Below are 27,907 nucleotides of genomic sequence, written 5' to 3'. Positions count from 1 at the left end.
CGTGAAAGCAGGGACCTTGTCTGTTGTGTTCCTTGCTGCACCCCCAGGCCGTGGCACACAGTGGGGGACCTGACAAGTAGTTTTCATCTGAATGCATTCAGTTGTTTTTGTTTTCACTCATTCCTTCATTTGTTCTGACCAAGCTCAGTCTTTGCTTTCTTCTCCTGCAGCTGACTGAACCATGGCGACAACTCCTGCTGCTGCCTTTGAGGCCCTCATGGATGGAGTGACAAGCTGGGATGTCCCTAAAGGCCCCATCCCCAGCGAACTCCTTCTAACTGGAGAGGCTGCCTTCCCAGTGATGGTGAATGATCAGGGCCAGGTCCTCATTGCTGCGTCCTCCTATGGCCGAGGCCGCCTTGTGGTTGTGTCCCATGAGGGCTACCTGCTGGACGCCGGCTTGGCCCCATTTCTTCTCAATGCAGTGGGCTGGCTCTGTCCCTCTCCTGGGGCTCCCGTTGGAGTGCACCCATCCCTGGCATCACTAGCAAACATCCTGCAGGGCTCTGGGGTTGAGGCACAGATTCAGCCAGAACCGAGAGAACCCCTGGGGGTTTATTGCATCAATGCCTACAATGACACCATGACTGCAGAGCTGATCCAGTTTGTGAAACGTGGAGGGGGCCTGCTCATGGGGGGCCAAGCCTGGTATTGGGCCAGTCAGCATGGTCGTGACAAGGTGCTGTCCAAGTTCCCAGGGAACCAGGTGACCAGTGTGGCTGGTGTGTACTTCACTGATACCTGTGGGGACAGAAGCCGGTTCAAGGTCTCTAAGAAGGTGCCCAAGATCCCTCTCCAGGTCAGGTGAGTGGTGTTTCCCTATGGGGAGTCTGATGTATGTTCACAATAGATTTGAGCCCCCTCTTCGGTGAGCTTCCAAATACACCTGATTTTCCACTGCTTTTCAGAACCACTACAAATAGAAAATAGGACAATTAAAATGCACTGAAGCCCAAGAGCGGCTGGGTTCTCACTGCCACTCCCACCTGTGGCCAAAGCGACAGTCTAAAACTTGTCTTATTCATCAATCTGTCTAGTGCCTGAGACTTGGAGAGTGTGTGTCAATATCTCTTAAAGGAATGGAAAAGCATTTGTTTCTTTGTGTGAGGCACATACCATGTGCCAGGCCCCATGCAGAAGACCCTTGCTGTCTTGACACTTATATTCCAGTGGAAAATTAGGCAACTAAGGAAACAGATACATACTCTAGCACGTATTGATAAGAGCTACAAGGAAAGTAAAGCAGGATAAGTGACAAAGTGACAGCGAGGGGAGTGGAGAATGCTTTAGTTAGGGTCATCAGGGAAGGCTTATCAGTCAGGCCTGGTCAGCATTAACTGGTGTTTCAAACAGAAGGGATTTAATATGGGTAGCTAACTAAGCAGGCGACACATAGCTGAAAGCTGCACAGGAGGCAGCGAGGTAGCCAGGAGATGAGCAGCAGCAGGACTGGCAGAGGCAGTGGTGGTCCAGCAGCCCAGGGGCTGTAGCCACCTGGTGGAGGCCTGTCCAGCAGGAGCCGGGACCCCAGATGCGGGGACTGTCTGATGGGACCTGGAGCCTAAGAGAAGACACAGTGATGGCCAGAGACACAGCCTGAGAGAGACACATACCTCCGCTCCTTCCTCCTTCCTGCCTTCGGGCTTGGCTGATGGACTGAATGTGGAGTGGGGGGGGAAAGAGGAGTCAAGCATTTTGGTGGTCGAATGCCTTAAAGGTGAGTGTTGGGGCTTTCCTGGTGGCGCAGTGTTTGAGAGTCCGCCTGCCGATGCAGGGGACGCGGGTTCGTGCCCCGGTCCGGGAAGATCCCACATGCCACAGAGCGGCTAGGCCCGTGAGCCATGGCCGCTGAGCCATGGCCGCTGAGCCTGCGCGTTCGGAGCCTGTGCTCCGCAACGGGAGAGGCCACACCAGTGAGAGGCCTGCGTATCGCAAAAAAGAAGGTGAGTGTGTTGCCACGTAAGGAGCTGTGAAAGTCTATGAGAAGACAGATTAGAGGAGGTCAGGAGTTTAGTTTTGGATATCTGGGGTTCTAGGTAACTTGTTATCAGTAACTCACTGTGCTTGGCCACATGTAACAGAAGCCTTAGCATAGTGGATTGACCACGTAGGAGTTTATTTTTCTCATGTAACAAAATCCGGGCAAGATAATCAGGCCTGGGGCACTGAGTCCCTGCTTCATGATGACCAGGTTCGTTCATGCAAACCCATTCGCTCCCTTCCTCCCTCGCCCTCCATCTCTCTCTTGCTCTCTCCCCACCCCCGTGGCCCCCACCCCTCCCATCACAATATTTCACTTTTATCTTTATGGTTACAAGATTGGTACTACTGCTTCAGGCACTATAATTACACCTCCGCAAGAATAAGCTAGAATGAATACACCTGCTGAATATGTCTCTTCTAATGCAGAAAATAATATATTTTCTGGGAGCCCTGACCATTAGGCTTCTATTATATTTCAGTGGCCAAAATTAGCTCACCTGGCCAACTCTAGCTGCCAGAGGGTCTGAAGGGCCGAATATTTTTAAATGCGCCCTGGCATCTCTGAAGAAATCAAGACTCTGCTACAAGGAAGGGCGTACACATATTTAGTATGCATTTAGCAGTGTCCTCAGCCCCAGGTCCTGGCTCCCTTGGTCTTCCTTCCCTCGGAGAGGGTTGGGAGGTGATGAGTTACTCAGAGAGGCAGGGTGGATCTGATTCACTCCAACTTCTCTTTAATTCTAAGGGACAAACAAGGTTAAATCCCATCAACCTAACTGCTCTTAATTGTTCCAAAGGACTCCTGTTCATCAAACCAAACCTGTTTTTCTTCATCCACGCCTACATTTGTCATCTCTGCCACTGAATCTGAAGTATGTTTTATGTTTGTTTTAACTTTTAATTATGGAAAAGTTCAGAGATATGCAAAAGTAGAACAGTACAAAGAGCCCCGATGCAGCCATTACCCAAGCTCAGTAACAGCCACCTCAGTCAATCTAGTTTTATCTGTAGCCACACCCTCGCTTCACCCCAGATTATTTTGAAGCAAATCACAGACATCATATCATTCCATCTGTTTTTTAATATGTATCCCTAACGATGTAAATCGTTTTGAAAACATAACCACAAGGCACCATTATCATACCCGAAAGAAGTAATACTCTCTTAATGTCATTATTCGTTTCCATAACTGTCTTATTTTTTCACTGTTTGTTGGAATTGGTCTTTTATTAAAACCCAAATATTTTGATTGCTTGATATGAATTTTATGTCTCATATAATGTTGAGTTTCTTTTCCAATTCTTTTTATCTCTTGCTGCTTTTTTGTTGAAGAAACTAGGTACTTTGTCCTGGAGTTTCCCCACAGTACAGAATGTGTTTCTTTCAAAACAATCGGAGTTTTGCTGATTGAATCCCTGTGGTGTCATTAAATGTATTCCTCTGTTCTCTATATTTCTTGTAAATTGGAAGTTAAATCTGGATTCTACAGCAGGGATTGGCAAACTATGGCCTGTGGGCCAGCCCCGTTTACATAAATAAAGTTTTATTGGAACACAGCGGTGTCCATTTGTGTCCATATTGTCTGTGCTTGTTTGCACAGGCTCCGGATGCGCAGGTTCAGCGGCCATGGCTCACGGGCCCAGCCGCTCCGCGGCATGTGGGATCTTCCCGGACCGGGGCACGAACCCGTGTCCCCTGCATCGGCAGGCAGACTCCCAACCACTGTGCCACCAGGGAAGCCCTGTGGTTGTTTTTGAGTTACAGTGGCAGAGTTGAGTTGTGTCAGTGGCAAACATGTGGCCCACAAGCCTAAAATAGTTATTATTGGGCTGCTCAGAAAAAGTTTCCCACCTCCTGGTTGAGAGGCTTGATCAGATGCGTGTTCGAATTTTATATAAGTCAGTGCGTGACCGCACTGGCCAATGGCTTGATCCTTGTAGAACTGGGATGGCAGGCAACATTTTTTCCTTACAGTTTGTCTTACAAAATATCAGATATTTGGAAATTCAGTTAATCGAAAAAATTACACTGGTAGCTCCGGCAAAGCTGAATGTAAGACTTGGTTTTCAAATTTCTCTTCCTATTCTGGATCTTCCTTCAGCTGCTGAAAAGCCAATTTATTTTCCTTATTCAGTTTCAGCTCAAACACCCTCCTCAGGGGAGTCTTCCTCAATGACTCTTGAAACTAAGACTAAACTTCCAGTTTCACTTTTCTCCATCTCTTGCCTAAACATCAGTGATCACGATCTGTAAATACCCAACATGTGTGCTTGCTGGTACCTGTCTAGCCAACCAAAGACTAAAGTTCCACGGATGTACTGATCTTGCCTGTCACGTGTGCTGCGTTATTCTCAGTGCCTGATGTGTGAAACATGGTAGAGAGAAACAGGTATTTGTAGACTGTGTAAATTAATGAATAAATATATGAACGAATACACATCCTAAACCACGAGAAAGGAAAGGGTGGCCTGGGTACCAGGGTTGAGCCTACAGACAGCTTCATGTTATAGAATGTGGTGTGTCTCAGGCTTCCAGCCTTAGCCCAAAACTGAGCTGGAGTTGACTGACCCCATCAACTCTAAAGTCTTAAAAGGCCTGTATGGTGCCCAGGCCCTCAGCTCAGATTCCTGCCGCCTTCACGCATGTCTCCTTTGAGGTTTTCAGTGAACTTTCCTGCCAACAAATCTTGGTCAATGGCTCCTGGGCTGACCGAACAGGTTTGCTGACTTTAAATTGCTGCAGGAGGCTCTGGAGCTCCTTAAGGGAACTGCCCTGTCTGCCCAGGGGAGGAGCAGTCTCATAAAACCAACAAAAGATCCTCTCAAGGGTCCTATCCCCAAGGGCAAAAGCTGCCTGCACACCTAGTTTTACACACCTGAGGAGGTCCTGCCTGTACTTTAACGTGCAAAGCCAGACCCAAAGGCATTTGCTGCTTTTATACCAAGACACAGGAGAGTCTGGGGAAAAATTAATCTCAGATCAGCACCTCATTACTCTTACACATGGCATAACCTACAAGGTCTAGAGTGTATTAGGAGCTGCTCATATAAAAGTAAATACAAACTAGTAGCTTAGGTTTATGCCTCTCTTAAAGATGATGTGTTCTCTCTCTTGATCATCACCACATTCCCATAGAGTGCAAAGGTCTTTGTCTGAGGACTCTCAGCTTGTAAGCAGCACTGTTCTGTTTTCATACTCAAGACCCATAAATGTAGAGAGTTTCCAGGTAAAGGTAGTGTGAAATGAGCCTAGAGCCCAGAATTGCCCTCTCCACCAAATCTGACCAAGTGAATGAAAAGTAGTAAGCAAACAACTAAATGTGGAGGTTCTGATGCTGATCCCACGTACTGCGAAAGCACAGTCGGTGGGAGTGCCAGCTGACTGATGTGTGGCACGGTGTGCAGTATCTCCTGAGACTGTACCTACCCACGATGCACAACCACAGGAAAAAGTTGAAACAAATCCAAGAAGTATCACTGATGCCTTCTCATGCTGTAGAAGAATGAACAAATTGGGTGAGTAGACACTTAAAGGAAAAAATCCTCAAACGTAAAAGCAACAAAGCTCCTTCAGAATTTGGTGGAGGCAGAAAGGGATGCTGGAGTTCGCCATCTTCCAAAGACAATGGTGGGCTGAACACCTCCAGTGCATTCCATGCCTGGCTGGGTGGCGTAGGCCTTGCTTTAGGTCCCTAAAGAGGGGAGGGACACGCCCCCAGTAAGGACAGCAATAGGCCCCAGCTGATCTTTGCCCTTCAGTTAGAGATACAGACGTTAAGCAATAAGAAAGTGGAAGGAAGCATTATACAGACCCCAATGTAATTTGAGAAGGTGGTGGATGTGGTACGTGTCTACAAACAAACTGGTCTGGGGTAACTTAGAAAGAACATCAAGAGGACCTCACCCACACGATATCAGAACATGCAAAAGATCTGCTCATGCCCATGGTGAAAAAAAAAACAACTGTGTAATAACTATATAAAAAGGCTATATTAAATTTAAAAGGGAAATATTAGACAGAAATTTAGTGTGGAAAGACAACAGAATCAATCATGGCTGGAAGAAAAATATGACCCAATGAACAGAACAGAATATTTGCAGACTATATAATTAGTGAATAAATACATGAATGAGGACACATTCACTCCTTGAGAATGCTTCATACTCTAACAGAACTTTCTAAAAATGTATGTTATATAAAACAAGAGACAGAATGAGATGAAAAGGGGGAATTTCAGAGTGAAGAAAACAAATTAAGAAGCAAACACCCCACGTGAAATAGGTCTAGTAGCCAGCACACGGGAGAGAAGAGACAAGGCCAATGCATGGTGACAATGACAGCAGCTCGCCTCACACTGAACTCTCTGATCATTGCTGTCGTTACTATGACAGGTTTTAAATCTCCATCAGAAAGCCATCTCCTGTATCACCTGTTCGCTCAGGTGTGATTTGGTACCTAAGCACTGCCACCTCTCCCTTCCTTTCCTCAGTGCCCTCTCTTGCACTTCCAGCTCTGAAGGAGCACATGCTTTTCCTTTTCCATAAATGCAGTATATTCACACTTTCATGTCTACTTAAAGCCTCTTTTGCACAAAATATACCTGTTGATTGCCGCATACCCAACTGTGGTCTTCATTCAAAACTCAGTAGTTGAGAGATTACTGGTGTGTGGACAAGATCACTGGCTTTAGAGACAAACCACCCTGGATTTGTTTCCTGTCCTTTCCAGTTATTAGCTAAGAAACATGGGGCAAATAGCCTAACTTTTCTGTCTCATCTATAAAGCAAGAATAATAACTTTCAGGTTTATTATAATGATTAAACGAGATGATCTGTATGTGTAAATAAATGCCTAGAACATATTAAACCTCATTAAATAATAGCTACTTTCATTATGTTATTATACAAACTTAAATACTGTAAATAGATATTATACAAGACTCAAATATTGGTAAATAGAAACATCTGTTGAGAATTCCTTGACATCCCATCTTCTATGCTTGCTTGTCCAGCCTTCCTCCCTTCCTTTCTTCCTTCTCTCCTCCCTCCCTCCCTCCCTCTCTCGCTCCTTTCTTTTCTTTTGAGAAACATTTCACCTTTTTTAAAAATTTTTTTAAAGATTTTTCTTTTTGATGTAGACCAACTTTTAAGTCTTTATTGAATTCGTTACAATATTGCTTCTGTTTTCCGTTTTGGTTTTTTGGCCACGAGGCACGCGGGATCTTAGCTCGCTGACCAGGGATTGAACCCGTAACCCCTGCGCTGGAAGGCAAAGTCTTAACCACTGGAACGCCAGGGAAGTCCCGAAACATTTCACCGTTTTACAAAAAATATTTCAAAATGAATTCAAGCTTATAATGAAAAATACAAGGGCAGGAATACAGACGCAATGTAGAGAATGGATGTGTGGACACGGGTCGGGGGGCGGGAGGGGACGGGTGGGATGAACTGGGAGCTTAGGTTTGACATAAATAAGATACATAGATACCATGTGTAAAATAGATAGCTAGTGGGAACCTGCTGTACAGCACAGGGAGCTCAGTTCGGTGCTCTGTGATGACCTAGATGAGTGGGATGGGGGGGTGAGGGAGGTCCAAGCGGGAGGGGATACAGGTATACACAGAGCTGATTCACCTCATTGTACAGCAGAAACTAACACAACATTGTAAAGCAATTATACTCAAATTAAAAAATGTATAGAGGAGAGTGGCCAAGTGTCTTTCATCCCACACCACAGTTCCCAGTCTCATGCCTCTGGACTAAGGCAGCCGCTCTTAGAAGTTTGATACGGATCCTGTCAATTGCTTGTCTATGCCTGTGTGTGTGTTCTAAAACATTATATCTTTAATGTATCACGTTTGAGGATGTCTTCATTTCTGTTATATTTACACAACGAACTGACAGAGCACAGCATTCTAGGCTCTCACTTTCTCACCCTCAGATTCCAGGCGATATTGCACCATTGTGTTCTGGTTCTAATCAAGTTTGTCAGTCATTCTGCTCAAATCATCTCTATCCTTTTTTTCTTTTTTTTTTTTTAATTGATCCATTGGATGCTGAGAGATCTGTTACTATTTTCAAATGTGATGATGAATTCATCAAATTTTAATTTTCTTTGTAGCAGTTTTTGCTTTCAGCACTTTGTTTTTAGGCCCATAAAAATTAATGAAAATTATATCTTTGGAAGGCTTAACTTCTATTCATAGAAAATATTCATCTTTTGTTTAATTCTTTCCTCTTTGAAATCAATTGCATCTCATATTAATACCGGCACTTCTGCTTTCTTTTTGTTGTATCTTCCAGATATACCTTTGTTGATTTCCTCATTTCAATCTTTGTGTACCATTTATTGATAGTTTCAATTGTGTCTTTTGTAAGCAGCTTATACCTAGATGTTTTTAGCCCAGTCTGAGAGCATCTGTCTCTTCGTATACAAATTTAATCCAGTCCTAGATAGTGATAATTCAAGTGTATTTCTTACTCTTGCCTTGTTGTTTCCCGGTTTTGTTTTTATACTTTGTTTCTTTTTACATTTTTTCTTCGTTACAGTATTTGACCTAGTTTTCTCTACTCCTTAAATTCTCCCAGCATATTTGTAGATTATGCTTCTCAGTTCTATTTTTCCATCAGTTACCTTAACATTTAAAATTTAATTCTTAATTACCTGAGAAATATATTCATACCTTCTCCGTATTTGAAAAAAAAATACTGATGAGACAAGTCCCCTTTGAGCAGCTCTTTCAATACCAACCCCTTGTCTCCATCACACAATTCAGAATACTTCTTACACTCCTGTGATTTTTGTCCTGACTTTTTTGACATATATATTGACATATATTTATTTTGTTTTATTTTTGTCTTATATAAATTGTATCACCAAATTGTTAGTTTTTATTTTTAAAATTTTTACTCAAAAAACTGTTCTGGAACATCTGACCACGTTAGTTCTCAGAGGTCTCCCTGTAGTTTGTAACTGATAAATAGTAAGCTGTAGTATGATTAAATGCCAGGCTTTTATTTGCTCCTCCTTCATGGTACTCTGCACACCGTCTTCCCACCCCTTCCCCAGGAACCATGTTGACAACCCAGGATGTCATCTTCCATAGTTTTCCTCAGGCCCATATAATCATTTCATATATAGTATATGTATACATACATGGGTGTGCACACATGTCTCTGTATATATGCATGCCTATGTGTATATAGAAACACATAAAAATACACACACATGTACTCCTGGATAAGTGAGAGGGTGAGTCCTTTTTCAGAAGAAAGGTGAGAGGCATTGCAGCTCAGAGGCTGCTCTCAGCCCACTGCATGTTAATTTTACATGATTGCCCCCTCATTTCTGTGGCATGTCTTACTACCGCTAGGTAGTGCTTCCCACCGGACACCACACTAGGTGCTGTTGGAACTAGAGACACACAAGATATGGTCCGACCCCTGGGTAACTTTCTGATTCAGTTATCAGTGTTTTTAAAGTAAGTCCAAGGGGCTTCCCTGGTGGCGCAGTGGTTGAGAATCCACCCGCCAATGCAGGGGACACAGGTTCAAGCCCTGGTCCGGGAAGATCCCACATGCCACGGAGCAACTAAGCCGTGTACCACAACTACTGAGCCTGTGCTCTAGAGCCCGCGAGCCACAACTACTGAAGCCCGCGTGCCTAGAGCCCGTGCTCCGCAACAAGAGAAGCCACCGCAATGAGAAGCCCGCGCACCACAACAAAGAGTAGCCCCCACTCGCTGCAACTAGAGAAAAGCCCGCGCGCAGCAACCAAGACCCAACGCAGCCAAAAGTTAATTAAAAACAAAAAACGTTAGTCCAAGAATGTCAGGATACATCCAGACCAATTTTACAGATCACCTACCCCCAGAGTGTCCTGTGTGGATCAGTTTTCAGAATTGTGACTGGGTTAACGTCCTAGGGCTGCCATAACCAAGTACCACAGATTGGCTGGCTTAAACAGCAGAATTTTGTCACCGCACCACTGAAGGCTAAAAATCTGGGATCAAGGGGTTGGCAGGGTTGGTTCCTTCTGAGGTTGTGGGGAGAATAAGCTCCAGGCCGCTCTCCTGCTTCTGGTGGTTTCCTGGCACTCTTTAGCCTTCCCTGGCTTGCAGAAGCATCACCCTGATCTCTGCCTTCATTTTTACATGGCGTTCTCCCTATGTGTGTGTGTCTGTGGCCAAACTTCCTCTTGTTATAAGGACACCAGTCATGGTGGATTAGGCCCACCGTATCCTAACTTAGCTAATTATATCTGCAATGATCCTATTTCCAAATAAGGTCACATTCTGAGGTCCTGGGGGTTAGGACTTCAACAAATGAATTTGGAGGAGACACAACTCAACCCATAACCCTGTATACCCTTAGTACTTTTAGGTATTAAGGTCCCTGTCTATCAGATATGAAGTCTTTCATTATCAGATAAATATTCTGTGTGTATTTGTGTGTTTTACATACCCACTAACATGTGTTGAAGACTTACTATATATCAGATACTATGTTAGCCAACTCAGGGACGTCGTCTTTATTGAATACTCCCAGACACAAGTGGTGATAAGCAAGTGGTGGCTTGGAGAGGGGATGTAAATTTCACAGGCTCTTCCAGCTACTCTGCCAAGGGAGGAAGCAGGATCATCCTGACCAGTCAGAGCCAGAGTCCACCAATGACCTGCTCAGCTGGACAGCGGCGGTTAGACATTTTTATAAGCACATGAGCGTAAACCTTCAGGTTCCCAGTCTCATTATCACATCTCTCCATAGTGAAGGTGTTTTATCAGTAGCTGGACTTCACAAGGTGCCCGTCAGAAGATTCCAGCAGAACACTTAGTGTGGAAGCTACGTCTATAAGCTAAGTGTTGTGGCTCAACGTCATTGCCCCACAAAATAAGTCTTTAAGCCTCTACAGGTGGAAAAAAGGTACAAGCTAAACTGATGCCAGAACCCTCTTGACATTTGGCCATGTTAGTTGAAAACGGAATGATAAAATTAAAACGTGTGTCTCCATTTTCATGCTAAAGAGAAATTAAGGAGAAACTGTACGGGAGGAATTTTCTTCAGTAATGTTTTGCTACTTGAGTGACTAAACCTTTTTATTAACATTTGATTTTTATTATGAGACAAAGTTTTATAAAGGTAATTAAAATCATCTAAATCCCACTAGCCAAGATGATCACTGAGGACATTTTGATAAACATACTCTGGATAATGTTTCTCTGGTCTTGTGGATTTTGTTTTTTGTTTGTTTGTTTGTTCTTGGCAGTTTGTTGTGCAAAATGTGGCTTAGTTAGAGCATAGTATATTAGAATCTGACTTAAAATTTTTTCTATGAAGCATTTTCCAGTAATTATTTTAATTGCCATATGATATGCTATCTACAGTTAACCATAACTTATTTAACCAATCTCCTGTCGCTTGACAAAGTATCTACAAATGGGTTTTAAAAATTCTTGAAATACAAAATCTTTCCTCAATTCACTACATTTTGACCATTTCTCAATAAGAAGTAGTAAATATGCTCATCAGATTTAAGTGACAATATTTTAACATCTTTATTGGAGTATAATTGCTTTACATTGTTGTGTTAGTTGCTGCTATATGACAAAGTGAACCAGCTATACGTATACATATATCCCCATATCCCCTCCCTCTTGCGTCTCCCTCCCACCCTCCCTATCCCACCCCTCTAGGTGGTCACAAAACATCGAGCTGATCTCCCATGAAATGCAGCTGCTTCCCACTAGCTAGCTATTTTACATTTGGTAGTGTATGTATGTCCATGCCACTCTCTCACTTCGTTTCAGCTTTCCCTTCCCACTCCCCGTGTCCTCAAGTGCATTCTCTACATCTGCGACTTTATTCCTGTCCTACCGCTAGGTTCTTCAGAACCACTTTTTTTTTTTTAAGATTCCATATATATGTGCTAGCATATGGTATTTGTTTTTCTTTTTCTGACTTACTTCACTCTGTGTAACAGACTCTAGGTCCGTCCACCTGACTACAAATAACTCAATTTCGTTTCTTTTTATGGTTGAGTAATATTCCATTGTATATACATGCCACATCTTCTTTATCCATTCATCTGTCGATAGACACTTAGGTTGCTTCCATGTCCTGGCTATTGTAAATAGTGCTGCAATGAATATTGTGGTACATGACTCTTTTTGAATTATGCTTTTCTCAGGGTATATGCCCAGTAGTGGGACTGCTGGGTCATATGGTAGTTCTAGTTATAGTTTTTTAAGGAACCTCCGTACTGTTCTCCATAGTGGCTGTATCAATTTACATTCCCACCAACAGTGCAAGAGGGTTCCCTTTTCTCCACACCCTCTCCAGCATTTATTGTTTGTAGATTTTTTGATGCTGGCCATTCTGACTGGTGTGAGGTGATACCTCATTGTAGTTTTGATTTCCATGTCTCTCATGATTAGTGATGTTGAGCATCCTTTCATGTGTTTGTTGGCAATCTGTGTATCTTCTTTGAAGAAATATCTGTTTATGTCGTCTGCCCATTTGGGGTTGGGTTGTTTGTTTTTTTGAACTGAGCTGCATGAGCTGCTTGTATATTTTGGAGATAAATCCTTTGTCAGTTGCTTCATTTGCAAATATTTTCTCCCATTCGGAGGGTTGTCTTTTCATCTTGCTTATAGTTTCCTTTGCTGTGCAAAAGCTTTTAAGTTTCATTAGGTCCCATCTGTTTTCGTTTTTATTACCATTTCTCTAGGACGTGGGTCAAAAAGGATCTTGCTGTGATTTATGTCATAGAGTGTCTGCCTATGTTTTCCTCTAAGAGATTTATAGTGTATGGCCTTATATTTAAGTCTTTAATCCATTTTGAGTATATTTTTGTGTATGGTGTTAGGAAGTGTTCTAATTTCATTCTTTTACATGTAGCTGTCCAGTTTTCCCAGCACCACTTATTGAAGAGGCTGTCTTTTCTCAATTGTATATCCTTGCCTCCTTTAGCAAAGATAAGGTGACTATATGTGCGTGGGTTTACCTCTGGGCTTTCTATCCTATTCCATTGATCTATTTTTCTGTTTTTGTGCCAGTACCATACTGTCTTGATTACTGTAGCTTTGTAGTATAGTCTGAAGTAAGGGAGCCTGATTCCCTCAGCTCTGTTTTTCTTTCTCAAGATTGCTTTGGCTACCCGGGGTCGTTTGTGTTTCCATACAAACTGTGCAATTGTTTGTTCTAGTTCTGTGAAAAATGCCAGTGGTAGTTTGATAGGGATTGCACTGAATCTGCAGATTGCTTTGGGAAGTAGAGTCATTTTCACACTGTTGATTCTTCCAATCCAAGAACATGGCATATCTCTCCATCTATTTGTATCATCTTTAATTTCTTTCATCAGTGTCTTATAGTTTTCTGCATACAGGTTTTCTGCCTCCTTAGGTAGGTTTATTGCTAGATATTTTATTCTTTTTGTTGCAGTGATAAATGGGAGTGCTTCCTTAATTTCTCTTTCAGATTTTTCATCATTAGTGTATAGGAATGCAAGAGATTTCTGTGCATTACCTTTGTATCCTGCTACTTTACCAAAGTCATTGATTAGATCTAGTAGTTTTCTGGTAGCATCTTTAGGATTCTTATGTACAGTATCATGTCATCTGCAAACAGTGACAGTTTTACTTCTTCTTTTCTGATTTGGATTCCTTTTATTTCTTTTTCCACTCTGATTACTGTGGATAAAACTTCCAAAACTATGCTGAATAATAGTGGTAAGAGTGGGCACCCTTGTCTTGTTCCTGATCTTAGTGGAAATGGTTTCAGTTTTTCACCATTGAGGACGATGTTGGCTGTGGGTTTGTCATATATGACCTTTATTATGTTGAGGTAAGTTCCCTCTGTGCCTACTTTCTGGAGGGTTTTTATCATAAATGGGTGTTTAATTTTGTTAAAAGCTTTTTCTGCATCTATTGAGATGATCATATGGTTTTTATCCTGCAATTTGTTAATATGGTGTATCACATTGATTGATTTGCATATATTGAAGAATCCTTGTATTCCTGGGATAAACCCCACTTGATCATGGTGTATGATCCTTTTAATGTGCTGCTGGACTCTGTTTGCTAGTATTTTGTTGAGGATTTTTGCATCTATGTTCATCAGTGATATTGGCCTGTAGTTTTCTTTTTTTTGTAACATTTTTGTCTGGTTTTGGTATTAGGGTGATGGCGGTCTCGTAGAATGCGTTTGGGAGTGTTCCTCCCTCTGCTATATTTTGGAAGGGTTTGAGAAGGATCGGTGTTAGCTCTTCTCTAAATGTTTGATAGAATTCGCCTGTGAAGACATCTGGTCCTGGGCTTTTGTTCGTTGGAAGGTTTTTAATCACAGTTTCAATTTCAGTGCTTGTGATTGGTCTGTTCATATTTTCTATTTCTTCCTGGTTCAGTCTCGGAAGGTTGTGCTTTTCTAAGAAATTGTCCATTTCTTCCAGGTTGTCCATTTTATTGGCATATAGTTGCTTGTAGTAATCTCTCATGATCCTTTGTATTTCTGCAGTGTCAGTTGTTACTTCTCCTTTTTCGTTTCTAATTCTGTTGATTTGAGTCTTCTCCCTTTTTTTCTTGATGAGTCTGGCTAATGGTTTATCAATTTTGTTTATTTTCTCAAAGAACCAGCTTTTAGTTTTATTTGTCTTTGCTATCGTTTCCTTCATTTCTTTTTCATTTATTTCTGATATGATCTTTATGATTTCTTTCCTTCTGCTAACTTTGGGTTTTTTTTTTATTGTTGTTCTTCTTTGTCTAATTGCTTTAGGTTGTTTTTTTGAGATTTTTCTTGTTTCTTGAGGTAGGATTGTATTGCTATAAACTTCCCTGTTAGAACTGCTTTTGCTGCATCCCATAGGTTTTGTGCCATCGTGTTTTGTCATTTGTTTCTAGGTATTTTTAAATTTCCTCTTTGATTTCTTCAGTGATCTCTTGGTTATTTAGTAGCGTATTGTTTAGCCTCCATGTGTTTGTATTTTTAACAGTTTTTTTCCTGTAACTGATATCTAGTCTCACAGCGTTGTGGTCAGAAAAGATATTTGATACAATTACAATTTTCTTAAATTTACCACGGCTTGATTTGTGACCCAAAATATGATCTCTCCTGGGGAATGTTCCATGAGCACTTGAGAAAAATGTGTATTCTGTTGTTTTTGGATGGAATGTCCTACAAATATCAATTAAGTTCATCCTGTTTAATGTACCATTTAAACCCTGTGTTTCCTTATTTATTTTCATTTTGGTTGATCTGCCCACTGGTGAAAGTGGGGTGTTAAAGTCCCCCACTATGATTGTGTTACTGTCGATTTTCCCTTTTATGGCTGTTAGCATTTGCCTTATGTATTAAGATGCTCCTATGTTGGGTGCATAAATATTTACAATTGTTATATCTTCTTCTTGGATTGATCCCTTGATCATTATGTAGTGTCCTCCTTTGTCTCTTGTAATAGTCTTTGTTTAAAAGTCTATTTTGTCTGATGTGAGAATTGGTACTCCAGCTTTCTTTTGATTTCCATTTGCATGGAATATCTTTTTACATCCCCTCAGTTTCAGTCTGTATGTGTCCCTAGGTCTGAAGTGGGTCTCTTGTAGACAACATATATATGGGTCTTGTTTTTGTATCCATTCAGCCAGTCTAGGTCTTTTGGTTTGAGCATTTAGTCCATTTACATTTAAGGTAATTATCGATATGTATGTTCCTACTACCATTTTCTTAATTGTTTTGGGTTTGTTATTGTAGGTCTTTTCCTTGTCTTGTGTTTCCTGCGTAGAGAAGTTCCTTTAGCATTTGTTGTAAAACTGGTTTGTTGGTGCAGAATTCTCTTAGCTTTTGCTTGTCTGTAAAGGTTTTAACTTCTCCGTCAAATCTGAGTGAGATCCTTGCTGGGTAGAGTAATCTTGGTTGTAGGTTTTTCTCCATCACCACTTTAAATATGTCCTACCACTCCATCCTGGCTTGCAGAGTTTCTGCTGAAAGATCAGCTGTTAAATGGAGATTCATTTGTATGTTATTTGTTGCTTTTCCCTTGCTGCTTTTAGTATTTGTTCTTTGTATTTAATTTTTGATAGTTTGATTAATATGTGTCTTGGCATGTTTCTCCTTGGATTTATCCTGTATGGGACTCTCTGTGTTTCCTGGACTTGACTATTTCCTTTCCCATGTTTGAGAAGTTTTCAACTATAATCTTTTCAAATATTTTCTTAGTCCCTTTCTTTTTGTCTTCTTTTCTGGGACCCCTGTAATTCGAATGTTGGTACATTTAATGTTGTCCCCGAGGTCTCTGAGACAATCCTCAATTCTTTTCATTCTTTTTTCTTTATTCTGCTCTGCTGTAGTTATTTCCACTATTTTATCTTCCAGGTCACTTCTCCGTTCTTCTGCCTCAGTTATTCTGCTATTGATTCCTTCTAGAGAATTTTTTATTTCATTTATTGTGTTGTTCATCATTGTTTGTTTGCTCTTTAGTTCTTCTAGGTCCTTGTTAAATATTTCTTGTATTATCTCCATTCTATTACCAAGATTTTGGATCATCTTTACTATCATTATTCTGAATTCTTTTTCAAGTCGGCTGCCTATTTCCTCTTCATTTGTTTGGTCTGGTGGGTTTTTACCCTGCTCCTTCATTTGCTGCATAGGTCTCTGTCTTCTCATTTTGCTTAACTTACTGTGTTTGGGGTCTCCTTTTCGCAGGCTGCATGTTCGTAATTCCCATTTTTTTTTTTTGGTGTCTGCCCCCTGTGGGTAAGGTTGGTTTAGTGGCTTGTGTAGGCTTCCTGGTGGTGGGAACTGGTGCCTGTCTTCTGGTGCATGCAGTTGGATCCTGACTTTCTGGTGGGCAGAACCGCATCCGGTGGTGTGTTTTGGGGTGTCTGTGAACTTAGTATGATTTTAGGCAGCCTCTCTGCTAATGAGTGGGGTTGTGTTCCTTTTTGCTAGGTGTTTGGCATGGGGTGTCCAGCACTGGAGCTTGCTGGTCATTGAGTGGAGCTGGGTCTTAGCACTGAGACGGAGGAGATCTCTGGGAGAGCTCTCCCAGATATTACGTGGGGCCAGAAGGTCTCTGGTGGACCAATATCCTGAATTCAGCTCTCCCACCTCAGAGGCTCAGGCCTGACACCTGGCCGGAGCACCAAGACCCTGTCAGCCACATGGCTGGAGTGCCTTCAGAGTTGGAGAAGGTGGCCTGCAGTGGCTGTCCTTCTGCGCTGCACATTAGAATCACCTCAGTGACAATTTTTAAAGAGTGAGTTTGTATAAATCTTCAAGTGTAGTATTAAATAGTTTACACGTAACATGTTCCTAGATCAGTGCTAGCACGTGGAGAGGGGGATTTGATTTTTACTGCCTTCTTTTACAGAAATGTTACTCTGAAAAATGTCTAAGTAGGACTACTTTCTCTAAGAATAACAGATCCATTTTTCTAACAATTCATTTATATGTTTAGTAACAGGCAGACTTCGGAGATACTGCGAGTTCAGTTCCAGACCACTGCAATAAAGCGAGTCACACGAGTGATTCAAATCTCAAATCTTAGCGAGAAGAAGAAGATTGGCATGAACTGTGTATCTCTGTACCCACACAGATTGCTCTATTCAGTGAGCTCATTTCAGTGGTTCACTCACTGACTGTAGCCCCTTTGTTCCTTTTCCTTTGTCTCTTTTCCAGGTTTGGGGAGGATCTCGGGCAGGATCAGCAGGAGCTCCTGGAAGGGATCTCAGAGCTGGACATCAAAACAGGGGGACTCCCCTCGCAGCTGCTGGTGCATGGGGCCCTGGCCTTCCCCCTGGGCTTAGACGCTTCTCTTGGCTGCTTCCTGGCAGCTGCCCGCTATGGCCGGGGCCGCGTGGTTCTGGCTGCCCACGAGGGCATGCTCTGTACGCCCAAGATGGGGCCCTTTTTGCTCAATGCTGTGCGCTGGCTGGCCAGAGGCCAGATGCGCAAAGTTGGGGTGAACACACGTCTAAAAAATCTGTGTGCCCTGCTGTCAGAACATGGCCTGGAGTGCAGTCTGGAGCCCCGTCTGACTGCTGACTTGAGTGTCTACTGCTGTGTGGCTTACAGTGACAAGGAGGCTAAGCAGCTGCAGGAGTTTGTGGCTGAGGGGGGGGGCTTGCTGATCGGGGGCCAGGCCTGGTGGTGGGCCTCCCAGAACCCCGGCCGCTCCACTTTGGCTAGTTTCCCTGGTAATGTCATACTCAACTGCTTTGGCCTCAGTATCCTAGCTCGGACTCTGGAGCCAGGCTGTTTCCCTGTCCCTAACCCTGAGAAGCAGAGCTACCACTTCCGCAAGGCACTGTCTGAATTCCAGCTTATCGTGAACCGCGGGGGTGGGAACCTGGAAAAGAGTTGGCTGGCCAAACTGGGAGCAGATGCAGCAAGCTTCCTGCAGATCCCTGCAGAGGGGGTCCCTGCTTATGCTTCCTTGCACCGGCTCCTGAGGAAGATGCTGCATGTGTCAGGCCTCCCAGCTGTGAGCAGGGAAAAGCCAGTTGCCAGTGACTCCTATGAGGCTGCACTGCTCTGCCTGGCCACGGAGCTGGCACGCTCCGGCACAGACTGCTCTCAGCTGGCACAGGGGCTTGGAACCTGGTCTTGCAGCTCCAGTTCGTACCCCTCAGAACACGCCATCACAGTGGAGATTGATGGAAGCAACCCAGGTACAGAATGAGGGACCTGGGGGAAGGTGGGGCTAGCGAGATTTGCAGGACATTGCAGGTGCTGAAGCTCAGGTAGGCCAGCTCCATTCTCTAACAGGTACTTCTTCCCAGGAGACGGGGGTTGGGGTTCTGCTCAGGGATTAGGTGGGATGGATGCAAGAAGCATGGATGAGATAAGGTGCGCAGGGCAGGGCTGCACCTCTGGGAGGGGCTGTGAGGTTCCAGGTGGGGTGGAGTCAGGTGGGGGAATAACTCAGCCTTTCCTATGGCTTTTGTCAGGCAGCGGTGATTCCTGGGTGAGTACAGGGCTCTACCTCCCAAATGGACAAAATGCAGAAGTCTCCTTGTCTGAAGCTGCAGTTTTTGCTGGCCTGAAGGTAAGGCCAGAACGCCACTGCCACATCTCAGAGCCACAGAGCTTCATTCTCATCCAGCTCGCGACACTTCTTCCAGGAGTGCAGGAAGGCATTGTTCTGCACTGTTACAGATTTCCCAGACGAAACAGCTAAGTTTCACGGAGCCTAAGGGAGTGACTGAAGATGCCAGAGCTCCTAACATCAGATCCAGTCCTCAAACACAAGCCCTCAGGTTTCCACCTCCCGACAGGGCTATGAGGCGAAGGAGCGCCTGTTACATATTCGGAACCTCACTCATTTCTCCAACGCGGCCTTTCCGGGTTTCACCTCTTCACCCTGATCGCTGAAGGGTGTACTTAACCCTGTCACTCACAAAAATAGGCCGTCATGCAGAAGTAAAATTCTTCCTGCCTCGATTTTGAGGGTCACTTCCTACCACAGTAAGGGTCTCTTTTGGGTTAGTCTCCTTTCTCGAGCTCACTTACATTAAACCTAAGAAAAGCAGTCACAGGACTCCAGACAAAATGCACTCCATCTACCTGACCAGGAGGGGAGGCTGAGACAAAGGGGGAAGACAGAACCAGTTCCCCCCCGTCACCCCATATCCCACTGCCTCTGGATAGGCCTCCTGTCTGTGCACAAAGGGCAGATGAAGATTCCCTCTGCCTCATTCCCAGCATCGGAATCACGTCAGGGACTTGAACCCTGGAGCGAGAGCCCAGGTTCTGCCTGGTACAGAGGCACCACGGACCCTAGTCAATATCAGCCTCGGGGTTATGCCTGGTCTGCCTGATCGTGGTCCATTGTGCAGCTGCTTAAATCCCTAGAAAAATGATTCTGCGGACCTTTCAGTCCATATGGTTTTTGGAGTGCTAAAAGCTCACGGGTCTGCATGCACTGCTCGTAGAAAGGGGAAGCTAGAGTTTTTTAATACCCTCCATCCACACAGTACCACACACCCACAGCACACATGGTGGAATCGCCTCTCCAGGTACAGATTGGCTGCCACACCGATGACTTGACGAGTGCCAGCAAGCTGTCTCGAGCCCCTGTGGTAACTCACCAGTGCTGCATGGATAGGACCAAACTGTCAGTCTCCTGCCTCTGGGGCGGCCTTCTCTATGTCATCGTGCCCAAGGGCAGTAAACTGGGCCCCGTGTCCGTCACCATCAAGAGGGCTGTGCCTGCCCCATATTACAGGCTGGGTGAGTGGACTGAACGTGGAGGGGAGTGGGAGAGCCGGGGGTGCTGTGGTGTTGATGGGCTGGTTGAAGGAGGGGAGGGAAGAGGATTGGTGGACAGAAGGAGGAGGGACTGTCTGAGGTGCCAGTGGAGGTAGGAGATGAGGGACTCCCTGTGTCCATGGAGACTTCTGGGCAGAACAGAGGGAAGGGTCTGGGGGCCTGTCCTTCACTTCACAGCACATTGACCCACATGATAGTAGTTCATCATTTCACTGTCCTCCTCCTGGAGTTCCAGTTGTGTTTTTCAGCTCAAGGAAAGTTGAGGAAGTGGGTGACAGGTTCCATGCCCTTTATTCCCAGGTAAGACATCCCTGGAGGAGTGGAAGAGGCGTATCCAGGAGAGCACAGCTCCCTGGGGAGAGCTGGCAACAGACAACATCATCTTGACGGTGCCAACTGCAGACCTCCAGGCCCTGGAGGACCCTGAATCTTTACTCCACCTCTGGGATGAGATGATGCGGGCTATAGCCAGGCTGGCAGCCCAGCCCTTTCCTTTCCTCCGTCCAGAGAGGATTGTTGCTGATGTGCAGATCTCAGCCGGTGGGTGCTCCAGAGGGATGCTCCTAGTCTGTGGACACCATTTATTTATTATTTTGCCTTTTTTTGGCCTGCAGTTTTTTATTTTTATTTTTTGTAGTGTCTTTGTCTGGTTCTGGTATCAGGGTGATGGCGGCTTCATAGAATGGCTTTGGGAGTGTTCTATCCTCTTCCGTCTTTTGGAAGAGTTTGAGAAGGATTGGTATAAGTTCTGCTTTGTATGTTTGGTAGAATTTCCCTGTGAAGCCATCCAGTCCTGGACTTTTGTTTGTAGGGAGTTTTTTAAATTACAGGTTCTATTTCACTTCTAGCAATTGGTCTGTTCAAATTATCTGTTTTTTCTTGACTCAATTTGGGCAGGCTGTGTGTTTCTAGAAATTCATCCATTTCCTCTATGTTGTCCAATTTGTTGGCATATGTTCATAGTATCCTCTTGTGATTTTCTGTATCTCTGTGGTATCAGTTGTTATTTCTCCTCTTTCATTTATTATTTTGTTTATTGGAGTCCCCTCTCTTTTCTTCTTGTGAGCCTGGCCAGGGTTTGTTGATTTTGTTTATCCTTTCAAAAAACCGGCTGTCGGTTTTATTGATCTTTTCTATTGTTTTTTTAATCTCTATTTATTCCCTGTCTGATCTTTATTTCCTTCCTTCTGCTGACATCTATTTTGCCCTTTTTAAATGTCCAATATGTGTAAGGCATAATTTTACCAGTAAAGTAAGGGAAAAAAAGATGTTCAAGACATGGACTTTGATGGAGATGAAAAGATGTTTACATGTGAAAAGGTAAATCATGTTCATCTAAAGCGTAAGATTTCACAGGAGGGAGAACAGTCTCAGAAAAATTGGTACCAGGAGTTCAAGATGGCAGTGAGCGTTGTTTCAAGGAGAGTTTAAAACAAAAATATCTCCTTCAAACGTGTTGGCAATGAAAAGAGAGAGTAAAGAGGTTTATGTTAAGTGTTCGGTGGTTTAGAGGAAAGAAGGCCATCTTTAAAAAAAAAAAAACAAACAAACACGGAAATCTGGTTCCAACATGTGCAAAATTCCTCTGGACCTGTTTTCTAATCTTCAAAAAACTACAAGATTTTCACTGTTAAAAAGTATAACTCTGGCCAACAGTAGCGTACACAGGAGAAGGAACGGCACTGCCCTAGCCTCAGGGATCTCAAATTCAGACACGGGACCTAATGTTGCAGACTCACATGCAAAGAAAACTCACACAAAAGGAAGCACTGAATTATAGTGAGAATGACTATATAAAGTGTTAACATTTGGGGGGCCAGAGAGAAGGCGAGGCATAACTCCAGTGTGGAGGCCGGGAAGAAGGGTCGGGACTTTTCAGACCAAGTCAAAGAAAGCATCTGCTTTCCAATCAGCATGGAGATTCTGGAATTATGGTGGCAGCCAGGATGGCGAGAAAAAAATACACCATGGAGAGGAATGAAGGGAGATGGGTTTGGGTGGACCACGCCCACCATGCCTCACTCTTCCTTTTGCGTTCCCAGGCTGGATGCACTCAGGATACCCTATCATGTGCCACCTGCAGTCGGTGCAGGAGCTCATCAGTGAGATGGGCATGAGAAGCAGAGGTCTGTGGGGAGCCATCCACGAGCTGGGCCACAACCAGCAGCGGCACGGGTGGGAGTTCCCCCCACACACCACCGAGGCCACCTGTAACCTCTGGTCAGTCTATGTGCATGAGACGGTCCTGCACATCCCCAGGGCTCAGGCCCACCCAGCTCTGAGCCCTCCAGAACGAGAGAAAAGGATCAAAACACACCTGGGAAAGGGAGCGCCCCTGAACGACTGGAATGTGTGGACAGCTCTGGAAACGTATCTAAAGGTACTGAACAGAAATTCAGGGAGATGCGGGCCACTAGACCCTCAGTCGTGTAGCATCCTGGATCCCAGGAGCTCTCCAACTCCTTCACCACCCCCATCAGCCTGGGCCCACCACCTCCCCTGGCTGCATGGCGGTGCTTCTCAGGTCATACATCTCTAAGATGGAGATAATGATGCCTGTCCCACTCACGTACTGTGGTTTTGTGATGATATGTAAGAGGAAATGAAAAATACTGTGAAAAGAAAAGAAGCAGAGAATGTAGTCTCTGGGTATATCGGTCAAGAGCAGAAGCTCTGAGTCACAGCGCTCCCACTCACTCGTCCGTCCCTTGTCCCCGAGTAGGTGCCTTGGAAATGGCGATCGTTTTGCTTTGCTTCGTTTTCCCTCACCTTAGTTTTATGCGTCAGGTGAGTGTTGCATCCCTTCATAATTACAGTGATGTGTTAGGGGCAACTCCATTACAAGAAGCCCTCTCAGGAGGTAAATCTGTCAACGAGATTCTCATATTTCCATCACCCATTTGAACCCAAAATGTCTTTAGAATGAATAAGTAAATAACCAACCCAATAGAAGAACACCGAAGTCCCAAAGTGAGTCGATTTCCTATAAAATAAGCATAAATCCCTTTCCCCTCCCCCATCCTGCTTTGAATTTTTATATTTTCAAGTTGTCAAAGCCACTCCCCATATCAGATCTCCTATACTGTCTACCATGACTCTTTAGATAGTGGGTATTGCCCACTTTTTATAGGCACATACTGAGTTAGAGAGTTTAAGCATCCTGTCCAGTGTCACACATTTAAATGATGGACCCAGAACCTAAAATCAGGAGCTAATGACAAGCCCAGGCTTTTGCACTTCTGAACCCTCCCTTTGATTTTTTTTTCTTTTTTCACTCATTTTCTGAAGAGCGAGTGTGAGACAACCCCAGTCAATGAGATAACTGTGTAGCATCAGCTCAGGATTCTCCTAGAGCCAGTCTGAGGGTCTACAGGGAAAGGGACCTTACATGGTAGTTGCCACTGAAGTGTAAGGCAAAGCCCTAATTCCACCCTACCTACTGACCCACTCACCATGAATATCATTTTGCAATGATATTTGCAAGGGAGGGAGACCCCTCACCTTGAAGCCTGAGACTTGGTCCCAGGACAGAGAGATACCTTCTGTTTTCTTCGCCTGTGGGAGGTCTGCTCGCCATCATTCCTCCTGCTGTTGCCTTAGCATAGATCCTCAGGACTCTCTTCAGTTTTACAAGCCTCCTCAGTTTTTCCAGCATCTTGCTTCAACCACCTATAATCCATCTTCCACACCACTTCCAAAATAATCTGAATATTCCATGTTTAAGCTCGTCAAGTGTTCTCCTTCACACACAGAATACAATGGAAGCTGCTTAGCTGGGTGCAGAAGGCCCTTTATCATCAGGCTTTGGCCAACACCTCCATCTCCATCTCCCAATTTCCCGTCTCCATAATTATCCTGCAGTTTACCGAGCTGCTTCCCGCTATGAACACATCTTGCTGTTTTCGTTCCTATACCTCCTCACGTTTCCTTCCTGCAGCTGCAATGTGCTTGAACACCTTGTCTGTTACCTGTCAAGTCACCTGTCAAAATTCAGCTCTCTTGTCCTCTTCTCCCGACATCATCTGCTTGACAAGCCAACTTTTTTTGTAATTTGTTTACTTACACGTCTGTCTCTCCCACTGACCAGTGACCTCCAGATAAACAAGAGCCTTAATCATTTTGCCTAGTGAAATACCCGGCACATTGTAGACATTTTTTAATGTTATGTGTGTGATAAATGTTTAATTTGTTGAGTACTAATTAAGAGAGATGAGCAGGACGATTGTCAAAGGCCAAGCAGTGAGAGCAGATGAGCAGTGAGAGCACAACAGTGAGAGCAGAGGGAGGCTGATCCAAATGCCATCTGTCCTCGGGCTTTTACCCCTCAGAGTCAGAGGATTCTCCTCCACAAAAGGGCGTGGTCTCGGAAACCTCAAGATCCCGGCTAATTCTAAATCTCTATAATCTTGAAAAGAGTCTCCTGCCCATGGCTTTCAGGTGGGCTGTTCCCTGTAAAGTATGAGTCACTCTCATTTTGAGCCCCTTGTGACATACCTGCTTCTTCCTTGTTTTGTCCCAAAGGCAGTGTTCCACAGAGAAAAACAGTAGCCTTGAAAATAGTCACAGCTCTGAGACGGCTGAAAAAGAGAAAAAAACAAGGGTTTTATTCTGTCTGGAAGGTGTCGGAAGTGCCCAGATTTTGGCTCCCAAAATCCCCATCTCAGTCAGGCTCAAACCTGTCTGATGCCTGGGAAACACTTAGGAACTGGGGATATAATTTTTTAAAATAGGGATAATAATGATAACTGTCATTTATTGAGTATTTACCTCTTTTCACCCATTAGGGTCTTCATGTAGTCCCCTACTACATTCAGGGGGTACAGAGTTTGTGGCCAAGAAGTGGAATGAGCCAATAAGATTGTGTTTATGTGCAGGGTTGAGATGGGGAGATAAGGGCAAGCAGAGAAATGAAGCTAGTGAATGATTAAGGGGAAGAAATCACCAGAAATGAGGTGCACTCGTGAACACGCATGTTGCAGGTATTTTCACAAACGTGTGCCTCATTCTGCCCCTTCCTTCTCTTCCCAGCTCCAGGAGGCCTTCGGATGGGAGCCATTCACCCAGCTCTTTGCTGAGTACCAGACCCTCTCTGGCATCCCCAAAGACAACACTGGCAAGATGAATCTGTGGGTGAAGACGTTCTCTGAAAGGGTACAGAAGAACCTGGCTCCTTTCTTTGAGGCCTGGGGCTGGCCTGTCCAGAAGGAAGTGGCTGCGAGCCTGGCCTGTCTGCCTGAGTGGCAGGAAAACCCCATGCAGATGTACGTCCAGACTGAGGACTAGAAGATGCGCACGAAGGGGTGTGTGTGTGGGACGGGGGGTGATCACTCACCAACTCTGCCACCCTCTTTCTTGCCTAGTGTACCCTGAGCCTGAATCCTACTTCCTACTTCCTTCCTACCTCCTACTTCCTACTTCCTTCCTCAGGAAGGCCTTTAAGGTCCTAAGACACAATGGGACCAACCTTCTCAGGCTGCTGTGCTTCTTTTATTGTTTCTCTGCTGGTGCTCTTGCTCTCATCAAGAGCCTTGCTTCACCATCCTCATCCTCCAGAAGAGGATGTTTCGTCTTGGCATCTTGAGTTTCTGCAGGCTCTTTGCTTCTATTTATGACCGGTAGTTCTAAAGACCATGGATTCCATTATAATCTGGTATCACTCCCTCACCCCAGCCAGCCCTGAACAAAGCTCTTAACTTCTGCTTTGAGAAGCTTTCTAACAGCAAGCGAGACAGGCTGGTATGATGGAGAGAGCCCTGAACCAGCTTTGGTTCTACGGAAAATCACTGAACTCCGTCTGCATCTGGATTCTTATCCATGACATGGGATAAAAATCTATTGTTTGATGATGGTGAACGTCTTTGAACACAACCTGCAGACGCATATAAGGGAGCTCTTCAGCTTTCACCAGGCCCCACAGTAGCCTGTCTGCCCACTTTCATGTGGACAACCTGAAAACTGAATCTCCCTTCAGAGTCAACCTCCCTGAGGTCAGCATTCAGTCTTGTGTGAGAGTATTCAGTGAACACCAGTGCTGTTCCCAGACATGGTATCAGTGATAGTCCTCACGATCCTAGCCCATCCTATGTGTCCTTTCTTCTGCCTCTGGAAAGATTCTTGGGTATAACCTAAGCCCAAGAATGTGGTATGAACTCAAACTGGAGGTTACAAAGCTACTGGGATTTGGTCTTCTTGGTTAGTTTCATCTTCGAGTACATTTGCTTCGACCAAAGGAAAAAATCATTCCAGCAGCCCTACCAACTCCATAAGCCCATTGGATCTTAGTACAAAACAGGTGTCTGACTCCTCTGGTCACCTTGGAATCAAGGCACTGTCAGTTATCGACAGCTACTGTGCTGAGAGGGCCATGGCCAGGACAGGCTCCAATGGAACAGGATTCCTGAGTGCAGCAGACCGAATTAACCCACACTCACTTATTACCCCACAAACCAGCATCCCCAAGCTTTCTCATAATCTCATTCCAACCCATCCCGGCTCTTTGGCTGGGTGGCATTCCAATTAGAGATGCATCCTCAGGATTAATGGGTGTACATCTACCCATTTTCCTCTAGCTTGCTTTTAAACCGTATTTTTGTTGTTTTCAATATCATTCCATTAGCTTTGTTGAGAACAGAGAGACTCCTCAGGTGGAGAACTAACCTAGGGAATGTCTTTTTCTGAAACCCATCAGCACATCCTTCTCCCAATTCTAGGATAATTTCCTTTTATTTCACTAGTGTCCTTCGTCAGGTGCTTTTCACATGAAAAGTACTCAGTAAATATTTGTTAATTGAAAGAAAAGTAAAGACACCTAACACAAAGTGAACAGTCTTTATGTCCCAGACATCGTGTGAGGTACTTCCTATGAGTTATCTTACGGATATTATTATCCCATTTCATAGACGAGAAAGTGAACACTTAAGGATATTAAATAGCTTCTGAAGTCACAAAGCTAATAAGAGAAAGAGTCGGGGCTTGACTGAAGCCCACAGCAATGAAAAAACTGTAGAGCTTGTCTCCAAGGATGATTTTCAATTTAGAAACAAATTCACCGAGAAAATGGAAGTTCAACAAAGTTCTGACTTATGCCATGTTCACTATTGAGTTTTTATTAAATACAAAATGTAAACTCTAAGAAAATATTGGTACCTGATTTTCTGGTTGTCTCAGCATGTGATTAGCTTCCCTATAGGTAGAGAAAGGATTTGAACGCAGGCAACTCAACTCCAGAACTGGTGTTCTTACCCGTGATGCTAGGGATGAGTAAATGAATGGATAATGCTGGGTTTAAGAGGTTGCCATAGAGACAAAGACAAAACCTGACTTTTCCCCACATTCTCTGTAGTGGAAGTTGGAGCCCTTCTCCCTCTTACAGAGAGACGGTGGCTCTGCCGCTTGTTTCTAAGTTCAGAATTAATTGCGTGTACCTGTGACACTCTCAGAGTATTCTGTGTTCCAGAGCAAACTTGCTCCGAAGGATGTCTGTGCAGGTCTGGTGAATGCCATTTACCAGGGAACTGTTATAAGTGCTTTTTATTTGTTTATCCTCACAACAGTCCTATGGAATAAGTACTATGACTGTCTCCATTTTTCAGAGAAAGAAGCAGAGATACAGAGGTAGCAAGTGGTGAAACCACATTTCTGTCCCTGGAAGTTGGACTCAGGACCCA

General features: G+C 44.2%; 1 protein-coding gene across 1 annotated transcript; it reads left to right on the top strand.

The window, feature by feature from the left end:
- The first annotated feature begins 178 nt into the window (after positions 1–178).
- Positions 179–27,365, top strand: TCAF2 (TRPM8 channel associated factor 2). Its single transcript, XM_060020038.1, has 8 exons — positions 179–804; positions 2,495–2,504; positions 17,659–18,640; positions 18,920–19,017; positions 19,988–20,201; positions 20,541–20,780; positions 22,283–22,620; positions 25,269–27,365. Exons 1-8 carry the CDS (start codon positions 182–184, stop codon positions 25,521–25,523), a joined length of 2,760 nt encoding a protein of 919 aa, XP_059876021.1. The 5' UTR covers positions 179–181; the 3' UTR covers positions 25,524–27,365.
- Positions 27,366–27,907: the final 542 nt, after the last annotated feature.

This window comes from Delphinus delphis, chromosome 9 (genome assembly GCF_949987515.2).
Source record: "Delphinus delphis chromosome 9, mDelDel1.2, whole genome shotgun sequence".
Lineage (NCBI taxonomy): Eukaryota > Metazoa > Chordata > Mammalia > Artiodactyla > Delphinidae > Delphinus > Delphinus delphis.
Note: the sequence above shows the minus strand (reverse complement) of the source record. Positions and strands in the feature narration are given on the sequence as shown.